General features: G+C 35.7%; 1 protein-coding gene across 1 annotated transcript in view; it reads left to right on the forward strand.

The window, feature by feature from the left end:
- Window positions 1-251: 251 nt before the first annotated feature.
- The window catches only part of KPNA5 (karyopherin subunit alpha 5), a 51,045-nt gene continuing 36,491 nt past the window's right edge, over window positions 252-14,805 (forward strand). Inside the window, exons 1-6 of the mRNA XM_006050609.4 lie at window positions 252-1,003; window positions 5,646-5,779; window positions 7,120-7,221; window positions 7,332-7,431; window positions 8,801-8,895; window positions 13,640-13,771. Coding sequence (XP_006050671.1) covers window positions 1,000-1,003; window positions 5,646-5,779; window positions 7,120-7,221; window positions 7,332-7,431; window positions 8,801-8,895; window positions 13,640-13,771 — 567 coding nt within the window. The 5' untranslated portion in view covers window positions 252-999. The remainder of the gene's footprint in view (window positions 1,004-5,645; window positions 5,780-7,119; window positions 7,222-7,331; window positions 7,432-8,800; window positions 8,896-13,639; window positions 13,772-14,805) is intronic.

Below are 14,805 nucleotides of genomic sequence, written 5' to 3' on the forward strand. Positions count from 1 at the left end.
TTTTGACCCCTGATTAAAAATATGAAACAGCTCTTGGTACTTAAAAATATACAATATCAGAATTTTAAAAATCATATCAATAGAGAGCTGTAAGGTAACCCAAAAATTTTCTCAGAAAAGAGAACGAAAAAGAACACGAGATGGAAAACAGGAGCTTCTTTGGGGAAGGAATCATGTGTTATTTATCTTGCATATTCTGTGCCTTGCACTACATAAACAATCTGTTTTCCATACTGCTTGTTCAACCCCAAGGTTGAATCATGTGTTGAACAAGGCTATATGTGTGTTATAATAAATTAAGAATACTTTACTTGGAGTTATTTATTTCATACATCAGTGGCTACTATTTTGCAAAAAAAAAATCCACAGATGTTACGGCATCCAAAATTTTTCAACTGAAAAGTTGAAACAAATGAGCAGAGAAAATAGGAAGAAGTGAATGAAGTTGAAGAAAATGAAGCTCCACGAGGTCAGGATTTTTATCCGTTGTGTACACTACTGTACCTCCAACATCAAATCAAGTCTGGCACAGATTAGTCCCTCCGTCAATACTAAATGACGTTGTAAAATGAATAATGAATGGATGGAAGCTTGGATGGATGGATGAACAAAAGAACGAACGGGTGAATGACAGAATTGGCAGGGAGAGCTACTGCTGGCAGGGCAGTAGGACAGACTTCTGCCACAGCAACGCGCAGAGTTAAAATCCGAGTCCAGAAGTCGCCGGATCCTCCATGAGTGGGTGGGGCTGGGGCGTCCGCTTCTCTCCGCCCCTCTGCCTGTCGGTGCAGCAGCTTCGCTGCCGCTGCTGCCGCGTGCAAGGGCTTCTGGGAGCCCAGACTTGGGGGTCTAGAGTAAGGGGCGCAGGAGGCCGCCATCTTGAGTTGTGAGCCTGGTGTCTGTACTCATCGCTAGGGGCGGAGTGCTGACCCCACAGTTACCGCAGCAGCCACCACAGCCGGGGACTGGGAAGTCAGGGCGCCGGCTAGTGCCACATTAATGGGTAAGTGGGAGTGACACACGCCAGGTGGGGTGAGCCTCGGGTTTGGTCCTTTCGGGAGCTACTAGTTCCTGAGGCCACTGTTTTTATCTTCCCCTACAATTGGAGAAGGAAATGGCACCCCACTGCAGTGTTCTTGCCTGGAGAATCCCAGGGACAGGGGAGCCTGGTGGGCTGCCGTCTGTGGGGTCGCACAGAGTCGGACAGGACTGAAGCGACTTAGCAGCAGTAGCAGCAGCAACAAAGGGTTCAGGGCCGGGCCGGGTTCTCTCAGCTTCTCCAGAGGGAGACAGCAGTGGCGGGGGCGTGGCGGCCAGACCTTTCCCTTGAGGACGCGAAGCCGCAGGGAGCTCAGAGCCTCTCCAAGAGCCAGGCTGATGCTCAGGAGCTTTAGGCACAGGATCCTCTCGCCGCTCCGCTCCGCTGTCTCTCGGCAGTTTTTTTTTTTTTCGGTACATGGTCTTATCAGACGTTGCCTGTCACTTCAGGGGCTCAGCGGTCTGTTCCGCAGCTCAGCGTGTTAGAAGTTCCTTCGTGTCCAGAATAAGGCAGGTTCAGCCCCAGGGGCCTACGTGTCGCACCCTCTACCTCCAGCGCTGCCGTCCACCTGGCGCAGATGCCTGGAAGGGCTCAGTCCTGACGCGGGCGAGCGCGGGTTAGATGCTTCAGCTAGCTCACTTCCAAGGTGACAGTTTAATAGTGTCTCCTTACTAATGCACAAGAGATGAGAGATGAGAGGAATTTAAAGCTGTGAGAAAGGATAGTGCTACTTCAAAAGAATATGACACTGGCATTTACTCTTCGTCTTTTTGAACACTTCTTTTTTTTAACCTTCTGATGTCTCTTAGTTACAGCATTCTATGATTTATATTTTATTTTAAAAAGTGACTTTCTCTCATGGTAAACAGGAAATAGCTCTGTCCTTTAGATCTTCAAGTACTGCTTGTTTGCTTGTAGGGGCTCTGGTTGCTGCACTTTCCCCTTAGTGCTGATCTTGTCGTTTTACTAACAGACACCCAAGCCCATAGAAACGCAGGCTTTATGGAGACAAGAAATGCCGTTAATATGTATTAGAAATTCCGTTAATATGTATTAGAAAAAGTTCAGATTCCAGTTGTTTGCCCAATCTCCGCACAGTTTTTTCAAAGAGCGGAGTCAAAAGCTAGCTTATTACTGAAAAAAATCCTCTGGCAACTTTATAGTGTTTGAATGGCATTTCTTATATTTGAAATAACTTGTATGAGACAGCAGGCTTTGAAGTACAGTCTTTTAAGCTATATTCCGGAGAAAGAAAATCCCCTTGGGTGAGGCAGCTTTAAAAAATCGTTTTCCTTGAACTTATCCCCTTTAAAGCAACTGCAGTGAGGATGCAGATGTTAAATAAGGGACAAGAAGTTAGTACTATAGAAGGAAAACAAACAAATAATATATGAGTTGCTGGGGTGAGATTTTATTTGGTTAGCATTTATACTGAAAGATTTTAATTTGTCATTGCCTAGATTGATGGTCTTACGAGCACTGTCTGCTGTGTGTGTTGGGAGGCACAAGTGATTCAATCAGATGTGGGGAGAAAATATTAGAACTTCTGCTTATATTTTAAAACTATTCTTTTTTTAATAAACTTCTGTGAATTTATAATTGGATAGTTTATTAAGTTAGTAATATGCATATATAAATAAACAAGCATATTGAGGGTAAATTCCCAAATGTATTTTGTGTGCATAGGATATGTGATCAAAAGTTTAGAAGCCAGTGGCATAGAAGATGCCTAATGTATAGGTGGTAAATATTGTAAAGAGGTTTATTGCTGCGAACATTTCATTTTGCTAAGATATTTTATACTGTTGAGTGTAATTCAACAATTAATATGAAGCCCGGTTTGCTCGGTAATTAACTTTGTTTTTCCCTTACAAGAGCCTAAGCTTTTATTAGTGCAACAGAGCTTTTATATATAAAATAGAGAATAATGCTAAACATTGTTATTAAGAAAGTTAGATTGAACTGTTTCTAGACATAGGTATTTATAGGTGCACACAGTATTGCTAAAATTAATTTATTGACTTTTATAAAGAGATATTGGTTGATTATACATATATTTTAATTGCACAACTATCTACATGTGTTAAGAGGTGCAAAGTACTTTTTAAATCATTGTAAAGTCCTCAGCCCTTTCCATTCTACCTTTAGTTCCACCACTAAAGAAGTTTTTCTTACTTTACCAGTGACCTGATTATCAAGTCTACCTTCCTGTGGCACTTGACTTATTGTAGACACTTAAATATTTGCGGGATAAATCAATAAATGAATAAATTGAGTGACTTTTTTTTTTTAGGGTCACTGCAACTGAAATATTTCTTTATCTTTTAAATTCCCTTCTTTTTCAGGACTCTTATTTTCTTCTGATCCTTCTATTTATGTTTGGTTTCCTTTGTTTTCCATTTTCCATGGAAATGTGAGCATCCTTAAGATTTCTCCTTTGGGCGTCTTTCTTTTATAGCTCTAGTGCTCTTGTATGATCATTCAATACTCTTTTCCTGAGTTTGACTCATAATTTTTAACCGTCTATAAATCAAAACCTTCTGTTTATGCTCTATGTACTATAAATTTAACACATTTAAGATTAAAGTCACTATACATCATTAGAGTTACTGCAGTGAAAAATAACAAAATTCTAACAAGGGTAGCCAGGATACAGAGCAACAGTAATAGCTAATAGAAATGCAAAGTGGTATACTTAATTTTCAGAATGGCAGTTATAAAATGTGAAGCATATGCTTGTCCTGTTATCCATAGATTCTACTCCTAGATATTTACCTGAGAGAAATGAAAACTTATATTTACACAACCTGTACATGAGTGTTTATAACAGTTTTATTTGTAACTGCCCTAAACTAGAAACTGAAAACTACCAGGGCTTCCCTGGTGGCTCAGAGGGTAAAGCGTCTGCCTGCAATGCAGGAGACCTGGGTTCGATCCCTGGGTCGGGAAGATCCCCTGGAGAAGGAAATGGCAGCCCACTCCAGTATTCTTGTCTGGAGAATCCCATGGACAGAGGAGCCTGGTGGGCTACAGTCCACCGGGTCGCAAAGAGTTGGACACGACTGAGCGACTTCACCTTAACTAAACTAGAAACCACCTAAATGTCCTTCAGCTAGTGAATCAATAAACTGTGGTATATCTGTACAATAGAATATTGCTAAACAATAAAGAATGAATTTTGATACATGCCAACAATATGGTGACTCACATATACACTATGTTAAATGAAGGAAGACAATTAAGACTATATACTGTTATAATTTCATTTATGTGAAATTTGGGGAAAGGCAGAGCTATGGAAATAGTGGTTGCCAGGTTTTAGGAGTAGGAGAAGGACTAAATAAGAGCAGCATGAGGAAGTTTTGGGGGGAATTATGAAGCTGTTCTGTATCTTAGTTGTGTTGGTTATACACCTGAGCATTGTGTCAAGTTTGTAGAACTGTGTACTGAGTGATTTTTGCTGTGTGTAAGTGAAAAAGAAAATAATTGAATTCATTGTTTTCATCTCAAAAACAAGGAGGCAAGAAAACAAAACCACTACGCCAATCCTCCATCTGTATTCCATGTCTTGGGTTATTTTGTCATTATTCTGAAAGAGTTCATGCTTAAAACCATGAAATCATCCTCAACTCCTTTCTCTTTCTTAGCACATATTTCTTATCTTCACTTGGCCTCTAATTCTTATTGAATCAATATCTGAAATGTTTCTGGAATCAGTCTGTCTTCTGTGTTTTTCAGTGCAGCTACTAATTTACTTTAGGTCTTTTATCATCAATGTTTGAAACAACCTTCTCTTTAATTTCTTAATTCTTCTCCTTAGGATCAAGACCAGATTTCTCAGCTAGATTGCAGGAAGTATATATTTCAACCTTACCTACCTTTCTGGTTTTATCTCCTGCCCCTTTTAAAATATATTTTATGTTTATATGTTTTGTATATTTATAAAATATTTATGTATTAATTTTTAAAATATGTATAATAAAACTACTTAAAGTATAGAAATATTTCAGTATTTTAAATGAACTGATTATACTCTAGTACTGAAAATTGGTATTGTAGTCATAAGTCAAGTCCTGACCTGTGTGGTTTTAGTTCTTTAGGCAGTTCCTTAAGTAAATGAAAGAAGCCAGACACCAATAAATACATACGGTGTGCTTACTGAAACTTGATGCCATATTTTATTGAAAATAAGACAATTCATTGCTGATTATTTCTTGATCTTTCCAGAAGCTGTGATTTAGAAGTTTTTTATCCAACCGTTTCATGACTGTTTCCTGGCTAACAGTTATTTTAAGATGCACCTCACTTATAGAAAGGCTAAAATACCAGGGAATGGAGAGTGCCTCTCCGAATCAGTGAAATTATGGTAATGACTTTGTGTTTAGACCAAAATCTATTATCTGTTTGATAGTGAAGTCCTAAAACAGTTGATTATTTTCCTCCAATTTTGATGTGGAGGTGAGAGGATGTATTCATTATACATAATTTTCAGGATGAGTTTTATTGGTGTATTTAATCCACGAGCCTGAATTTATTGCCCCAGAGTAAACATCTCATTTTATTTTGAAAGTAATTGATACCTATTTTCTTCACTCCTAATCTTAAGATGCCATGGCTAGTCCAGGGAAAGATAACTATAGAATGAAAAGTTATAAGAATAAAGCCCTAAACCCCCAGGAGATGCGTAGACGAAGAGAAGAAGAAGGAATACAGCTTCGAAAACAAAAAAGAGAAGAACAGGTAGGTGTCTTAAAATATTTAATTCTGTTATTGCTAATTTTTAGATAATTTTAAATGAAAAATTTTTTTCTAGGAAATTGAATATAAATATATTTTTATTAGAATCCAGTAATATTAGCAAATTCATGAATCAGAATCCTGTGCTATTTTTAATCGCTGACAAGAATAACTTTTCTATTCCATTGATGAACCTTTTATGTCACTATTTCTACCCCAGTGCTAAGACATATTTACTCTTGAGCCTATTTGTATCACTTCCACTCAGCGTTGCAAAATTTGCCCCCTAGAAAAACATTAACTGTATTTGTCACTTTGTGGTTTTCATAACCCTTGCCCCTAAGTTAATTATAATCGTTTTCCTATGCTACTCATACTGTTCCTCCTATAGTCTCATCAGGCAGACTTCTTAGCCTTCTCTGTTTGAGCTTTATATATGGAACATAAGGAATAGAAAAATTCATTTAAAAGAATGCATCTCCACATGTTTCATTCCAAGATACACTGAAATTTGGAAGTATTCATCAATAAGTAGAAGGGTATGGTCCTCACATACATGAATTAGAACCACTATGTAAAAGGGACTAGCAATGTAGAAAGTTAAAAAAGGCCTGTTTTAGAAATATGATTATCCCCCCTATTTATAGCATCTAACATAGTCTCTACTATATTACAGTAGATACTTAAGAAAAAAAGTGTTAAATAAATGAATAGGAAAAGAACTGTGTAGAGACTGAGGAAGAGCAGAATTTTATTTAGCTATCAAAAAGATTATGATACCAGATTTTTTATCAGTTTTGATTTATGAAATATACCTGTAAATCTTGCTCAGTGACTTGACCATGTCTCTTTCTTCCTCTCTTTTTTTTTTTTTTCTTTATGTTCACTCAGTTATTAAGCATAGGGTCATCTTTTCTGAGAGTTGTTCTTGTTACTTGTTAGTCTGATATACTGGCTCTGTTAATATGTCACATTATCTCACTTATATAACAGATCTGCTTTTCTTCTTAGATATCTCATAATTCAGTGTAGGCATATGTGTTTTTCTAAGTGCTGTAAAATATAAATGTGTGTTCTGTTTATGGTACTGGAAATTGGTTAAAAGACCTGAGATTAAGAATGTCCCAAAGCAGTCTATAGGACAAGAGCTAGTCTAGCCCCAGATGTTTAACTTCTCTTGAATAATTTAGGTGTTTATGGTATGGTGATTACAAAATACTAAAATATTCAGAACTTTAAGTGATAAAATGATTGTTTTGTTTTGTTCACTTAAAGGAAAAAATAATTCTATGGGAATTTAGGGTTTTATGGAAAACTTAATGTATTATTTCTCTTTATTATAGTTATTCAAACGCAGAAATGTCTCTTTACCCAGAAATGATGAATCTATGTTAGAAAATCCTATCCAGGATCCAGACATCAGTTCCACTGTACCCATTCCAGAGGTAGATATTACAAATGTATTTCAAATTATATTTCTTCAGTATTTCAGAGATGTACTGCAAAATTATTAATTTAAAATATTTGGATAATAATTATATTTTCTGTGTTTTAGGAAGAAGTTATTACTTCAGATATGGTTCAGATGATTTTTTCTAATAATGCTGATCAACAGCTAACAGCTACACAGAAATTTAGAAAGCTGCTTTCTAAAGGCAAGAATTATTTTCAGTGTGCTTATTTGATGTTACTCATTTCCTGATGTTACAGGAATTTGTAGTGCAATTTTGTTAGTTTTTTTTTTTTTTAATTTTAAGACTCTTTGCCACTATGTCTTAATTTTTTCTATAATCTCTTTTTTAAAACCATTATACTGTCAAAGTAACACATGTTGATTGTAGAATATCTGCAAATATAAAAGAATTTAAAGAAGCAAAATAGTCCCAAATCAGTCCCATTGCTAAGAAAGTTAGAGATACATATTTATAAATTCTTACAGAAATATTTTTCAGACTTTTTTAAAATGGCAGCATGACAGCAGAGCATGAATGTAAAATAATTTAATCAGATATTTCTTTTTTTTACAAATTTTAAAAAATTTAATTTCTATTTTATATTGGGTGGGAGTAAAAGCATTAATATTATGCATTATCTTGTTGATGTTTTATAACTGTAAGAACAGTTTAGGCTGTAGAATCCAGACTTTTCATGTAGAACACCAAAACAAAACTTTGTAGTATTTTACTAGCTTTGCAGAAATCTCCCAATTTTTGAAAAAGTTAGGATAGCAAATTTGTAGAAAAAAGAAAAGGAAAAACGTCTATTCCCTTTTTTTTTTCTTTTGACCACATTGCTTGGCTTGTGGGATCTTAGTTCCCAACCATTGAACCTGGGCCCCCTGCATTGCAAGTGCACTGGACTGCCAGGAAATCCCAGAAATACCTTTATTTTAAGTTTGTGTTTATTTTAATTGCATTTACTTTTTGCGTTTATTTTAAATTTGCATTTAAACTTCTTAGAGATTTTATTATTCTCTTAAGTCCTCACCTATCGTGAGAGTTTATCAAGAATTCTACATAGTTCAATAGCATTTTTGTAAATAACATCTTGAGAAGATAGGACTTGTCTGGCTGAAAGACATTAGGCAGTTCATGGTTGATAGTGAAAGGGACATCCCTGGAAATTGGAGTATGGTTATGAAGAATTAGAAAGACTGTTATCCTTAGGAGGGTTATTATCCTTTGATTGGTGTTATGAGTATTGGACTGAAATATTCCCATACTGTAAACGTGACCTGCTAAATAGCCTTTAATTTATGAATTTTAAATATTTGTTTAGGAAATATTTTAAAATTTTCTTACTGTTACACTAATGAAAAATAATTTGCTTTTTTGTAGTTTTTTTTTTTTTTTTTTTTGGCAGCAAACATTGCAGTTATGAGAGCATTTGTTTTCTTCAGTTACATCCAGCTAAGGGTTTCAAATCTGGGCAGTGAAATCTAGGAAAGAGTTATTTTGTGTGTCCTGTTCCAGATCATTGTGCTTTTGTATCTGCATAATAGCTTCATTCTTTTTTAATTTTTAGAACCTAATCCACCAATTGATCAAGTTATACAGAAACCAGGAGTGGTGCAGAGATTTGTGAAATTTCTTGAAAGAAATGAAAATTGTACATTACAAGTGAGTTCTGTAGTTTACGTTCTTAATTATCTTTCCAGAAATGACATAGGATTAGTTTCTAGTGAAAGCAACTTCTACAGTACTGAATATATTGTAAGCATTCAGTAAATATCAGTAGGTGGCGATTAAAGGTGGTGCTATCTGTCTTGCCCTGGTCAAGTTTACAGTGCTAATTTTTTCTAGGAACTATTACTTTCTCTAGAAATTATTATCATTAAACAATTTTTTTTGAAAAATATATTTCAAATCATTTGTAATTTTAAGAAAAATATTATAGTTGTCAACCTTTAATAACTTTTGTTTTAGAAAATAATAAATCAAAATGTTAACTTACTTAATGGTTAAATTTATTTTGGCTCCTAACTAAAGTTGTGACTTTTTAGTATAAACTCTTGTACCTCTTAAAACATTTTTATCTGATTGATCAGTTCCTTTTTTTTTTTTAAGAAAGAACAAATCAGTATAATCTACTTAAAATGTGACCAAAGTTAAGTGTGTCTTAAAGAGTGTTGCTTCTCAGTTATAGTGAAAATTTAAAGATGTCTTCCAAATAATTGGCTACTAAAAATATTGAAGTTTGCAAATATTTTACTGTTTAGGATTGTTCTTCCTGACTTTCATTGCTATATATATAACCTACACCTACTTTCTCAATGCTCTTATTGGTATAGGAGAACTGTTCCTGGTATTTGAATAATTTGAAATTACATCTTAGAATAGTGTTCCACTTAATCTGAGTAACTTGGGAAAGATCCTCTCTCTAGGTGTAAGCAAAGAAATGTGCTGCACTTCTGAATATTACCCATCATGAGCTTTATAAAAAATGCTGAGAATGTTTACAATAAGGATAGTCTTATGTCAATTAAGTGATAATGCTATAAGGACTATTAATCACCTAAAATCTATCTATCAACTAGGGTCTTCATGTAATAGTGCTATAAGGGCTGGAAATCATGGTTTGGTCATTCACTTTATTTGTAAGCTTTGAGTCCAAACTAAAACCTAAGCCTCCTGATAGCAGTTTATTATTTGGCTCTTTAATTCTAAGTGATTGAAAGAAGAAATGAATGGATAAAATTGAATGTTACTTTAAACAATACATTGTATAAGGCATTGTAGTTACAGATTGGTAAGATATTTCTCTCTTTGCAGAAATTCTTCACTCTGTTGGGGAAGACAAACACCTAAACAGATCTATAGTACTATAGATGATACTATAGTACACTTAGTGCTAATAGAAAATTGTTATACAAAGTACTTTGAGAGCAGAGAGAACATAGCAGCTTATGTTTACAATGTTACACAGCTAGTCTTAAGGGGGAATGAGACTTTAACGGGCTGAATAAAAGGAAAAGTAATTTCAGGTTGTGAAAATAGCATGTGTAGAAAGCACACAGTATTCAAGAACGTTGGGGATTTGAGAGTTTATCAATCATTGTGTGTGTGTTAGTCACTCAGTCGTGTCCCTTTGTAATCCTGTGGACTGTAGCCCTTCAGGCTTCTCTGTTCATGGAATTCTCCAGGCAAGAATACTGGAGTGAGTTGCCATTTTGTTCTCCAATTAATCATTATACTTGAAACCTAGTGAAATTCAACAGTGTGTTCTTGGGGCAGCTATGTGGTGTGCCATATTATCCAAGTTAATATGAAATATATTGTTCAAACCATAGATCTAACTATACCAAAGAATGCTCAAACTACTGCACAATTGCACTCATCTCACACGTTAGTAAAGTAATGCTCAAAATTCTCCAAACCAGGCTTCAGCAATACATGAACCGTGAACTTCCAGATGTTCAAGCTGGTTTTAGAAAAGGAAAAGGAACCAGAGATCAAATTGCCAACATCTGCTGGATCATCAAAAAAGCAAGAGAGTTCCAGAAAAACATCTATTTCTGTTTTATTGACTATGCCAAAGCCTTTGACTGTGTGGATCACAATAAACTGTGGAAAATTCTGAAAGAGATGGGCATACTAGACCACCTGACCTGCCTCTCGAGAAACCTATATGCAGGTCAGGAAGCAACAGTTAGAACTGGACATGGAACAACAGACTGGTTCCAAATAGGAACAGGAGTACGTCAAGGCTATATATTGTCACCCTGCTTATTTAACTTATATGCAGAATACATCATGAGAAACGCTGGGCTGGAGGAAGCACAGACTGCAATCAAGATTGCCGGGAGAAATATCAATAACCTCAGGTATGCAGATGACACCACCCTTATGGCAGAAAGCAAAGAAGAGCTAAAGAGCCTCTTGATGAAGGTGAAAGAGGAGAGTGAAAAAGTTGTCTTAAAGCTCAACATTCAGAAAACTAAGATTATGGCATCTGGTCCCATCACTTTATGGGAAATAGATGGGGAAACAGTGGCTGACTTTATTTTTTGGGGCTCCAAAATCACTGCAGATGGTGATTGCAGCCATGAAATTAAAAGACACTTGCTTCTTGAAAGAAAAGTTATGACCAACCTAGATAGCATATTGAAAAGCAGAGACATTACTTTATCAATAAAGTCAAGGCTATGGTATTTACAGTGGTCATGTATGGATGTGAGAGTTGGACTATAAAGAAAGCTGAGCGCTGAAGAATTGATGTTTTGAACTGTGGTGTTGGAGAAGACTCTTGAGAGTCCCTTGGACTGCCAGGAGATCCAACCAGTCAATCCTAAACGAACTTAGTCCTGAATATTCATTGGAAGGCCTGATACTGAAGATGAAACTCCAATACTTTGGCCACCTGATGCAAAGAGCTGACTCATTTGAAAAGACCCTGGTGCTGGGAAAGATTGAGGGCAGGAGGAGAAGGGGACGACAGAGGATGAGATGGTTGGATGGTATCACCGACTTGATGGACATGGGTTTGGGTGAACTCCGGGAGTTGGTGATGGACAGGGAGGCCTGGCGTGCTCCGGTTCATGGGGCTGCAAAGAGTCGGACACAACTGAGCAAGTGAACTGAACTGAACTATACTAAGTTCTGTTCTGAGAGTGCATTTATCAGTCCAATAACGTTACCCTAGGTACCCAACTAACACAATTGGCTATATAGTACTGTGCTGTAAAAGGTTTATAATGCTTTCCACACAAATAATACATACAAAACAACCAAAAAATAAAGAAAACATTTTTAATCTCATAGTATACTACCTTGAAAAGTACAGTAGTGTAGTACAGCAGCTGGCAGGCAGGGGCTGGCATGCCAGACAAGAAGAGTTACTGACTGGAGGAGGGAGAGAAAATGGGGATGGTACAGCTGAAGGATCGTCAACAATAGGAGATGGAGGTTAGGCTGCAGATACATATCAGTATATATATATGCAGTATATCTGTATCACTCTTGCCTGATGTTGATGGAACACACGTTCACATCTTTGAAAGTTTGTGTCTTGAAGGCTCATATGTAGGGGACTTACTGTAATTGAGAGGCCTCAAACTGGGGACCTACATGTTTGGCCTGCACATGTTTTAAAATATATGAATTCAGATATTAGGCTTTCAAAAGTTGAAGAATTTCAAATGGAAGTCTAGATTTGGGGCTTCTTTTTACAAATCAGAAGAATTGGCATTGTTGCCACATACTAAAGATCTAGTGGAGTCGAATAGGAGCTCTGCCTCTTTTTTTTTTCCTTTTAAAAAATATAACCATTTTCTCTAGTTTTATCTGTACTTTTCATGCCTTTCACTAATGCTTTTTATTACACTTTTATTAATCATAATATACCTACCTTAATGTGAGAAGTTGTCTAGGCCAAATATTTGTAAAGCCATTGCCATTATTGTCACTCCTTAATTTGCAGGTCTAATTTGCTAGTTGGTTAGAGAACCATGAGTTAAATTTTTCTCAATTCCGTCATTATAAATCCATCACAGATAAGTATATCTGAAATCTGATTGATATGAGTAACTTCCCAGAGGCTCTGCTACTTGAAAGAATACCACAAGTTCTTGTGGCTCTGCTAATAATGAACTCTTTCACCTTGAACTAACCACCTAAATGTATGGCTTTCTAGTTTTTCTTATTTAAGTGAGACGGTTAAGAATAGATGATCCTTAGGGAAACAAAAGTAACCTTTTATGATTCTGCTGCTGCTGCTGCTAAGACACTTCAGTCGTGTCCGACTCTATGTGACCCCAGAGACAGCAGCCCACCAGGCTCCCCTGTCCCTGGGATTCTCCAGGCAAGAACACTGGAGTGGGTTGCCATCTCCTTCTCCAATGCATGAAAGTGAAAAGTGAAACTGAAGTCGCTCAGTCGTGTCCGACTCCTAGCGACCCCATGGACTGCAGCCCACCAGGCTCCAACGCCCATGGGATTTTCCAGGCAAGAGTACTGGAGTAGGGTGCCATTGCCTTCTCCGTTTATGATTCTAAGTTCCATAAATATTCTATTAATTAAGTAGTGTATATCATTTTGTTTTAAACTGCTTGATTTAGAATACCTGGCTCCCTAATAGTAAACATCAGGGGTTTTATGAAATATAAATTCAGAGGTGTTCATTTATTGTTCATGATTTTATAAATTTTTATTCTTCTCAGTTCTTATTTTTCCAGATTGAAGAGTCCTTTTTAAAAAAAAACATTTTTACCTGTCAAATCTGATTTCACATTGAATCTTATTAATCATAAGTGAATCTTTCTCTCAGACTTATTCAGCTAAGTCTTGACTCCCTCTCTTCTTCCTTTCTTCCTCTTTCTGGCATTTCTTTGGGGCTTTCATCTATTTTGCTTTTATTTTTCCTTAGTTTGAAGCTGCGTGGGCATTAACTAATATAGCATCTGGAACTTTTCTGCATACCAAAGTAGTGATTGAAACTGGGGCTGTTCCAATTTTTATCAAACTTCTTAATTCAGAACATGAAGATGTTCAAGAACAGGTAAGTTTCTAACTTGAACTGTTATATCTACTAGATTTTAATTTTCTCTTGAAAGTGCCATTTGTGATTATGATTTGAAATTCATTTTTACCAAGTTGCCTGTGCATTACATTTGTTAGAATATAATAATTTCTGTTTAGTGTCAAATTGGAAGGAAGAATGAACTGTTTTAGGTATTATCCTGGCTCCTTTGTATATAGATTTCAGCTATTGAGAATTACTATTCCCATTTATAGAAGAGCATACTGAGACCCAGAAAAGATAGTAATTTACCCAAAGTCACAGTGAAGGGCTGAGCCAGGTTTTAAACCTGGAACAGTCTGACTCCTTGTTCTTTACATGTATGTAGATTATTTTATTGTTTCTTTTTAATATGTCATGTTATTTTTAATAAACCATTTTAGATTAGACTTTATATATAAATTATCATAGTTGTTGTAACAGGGAAAATTTAATCACATATAATTTTTACCATCTAGAGAAAGTCAAATGTTTTGTTATTTTTGTTTTGATTCATGTTCATGCAAATTGATCCGTAGATCTCGCTACCATTCCATTTGTTTGTTTATATATATATTTTTATATTTTTTCCCACTTAACAATAGTAATGAGAGATTTTTCTTATGGCATTAATTATTCTTGAAGAAAATTTTACTGATTACTCATTATCCATTCAGGTAGCTACATAATTTATTCCTCAGTAGTTGTACAATTGAGTTATTTCTAGCTTATTGGTGTTAATATTGTGGTGAGCATCATTATATATCAATCTTGATAGTAATATGTCTTGACATTAATATATGCCTTGATTATTTCATTAGGGAAAAATGATTATACTCAAAGAAAAGCTTTTAAAGTGCTATTACTATTTCAAAGTTGACTTCCAGAATGTTATAAAAATTGATATCCCACAAACAAAATACTTCACAGGGTGCAAAATGTCATCACTTTAAAAACTTTTTCTTAAAAATGTGAAAAATAAACTTACGTCTAGAGTAGATGTTAAAAATATTAGTGTAAATTTTAAATGTTAA

Source organism: Bubalus bubalis, chromosome 10 (genome assembly GCF_019923935.1).
Source record: "Bubalus bubalis isolate 160015118507 breed Murrah chromosome 10, NDDB_SH_1, whole genome shotgun sequence".
In the NCBI taxonomy this organism is placed as follows: Eukaryota; Metazoa; Chordata; class Mammalia; order Artiodactyla; family Bovidae; genus Bubalus; species Bubalus bubalis.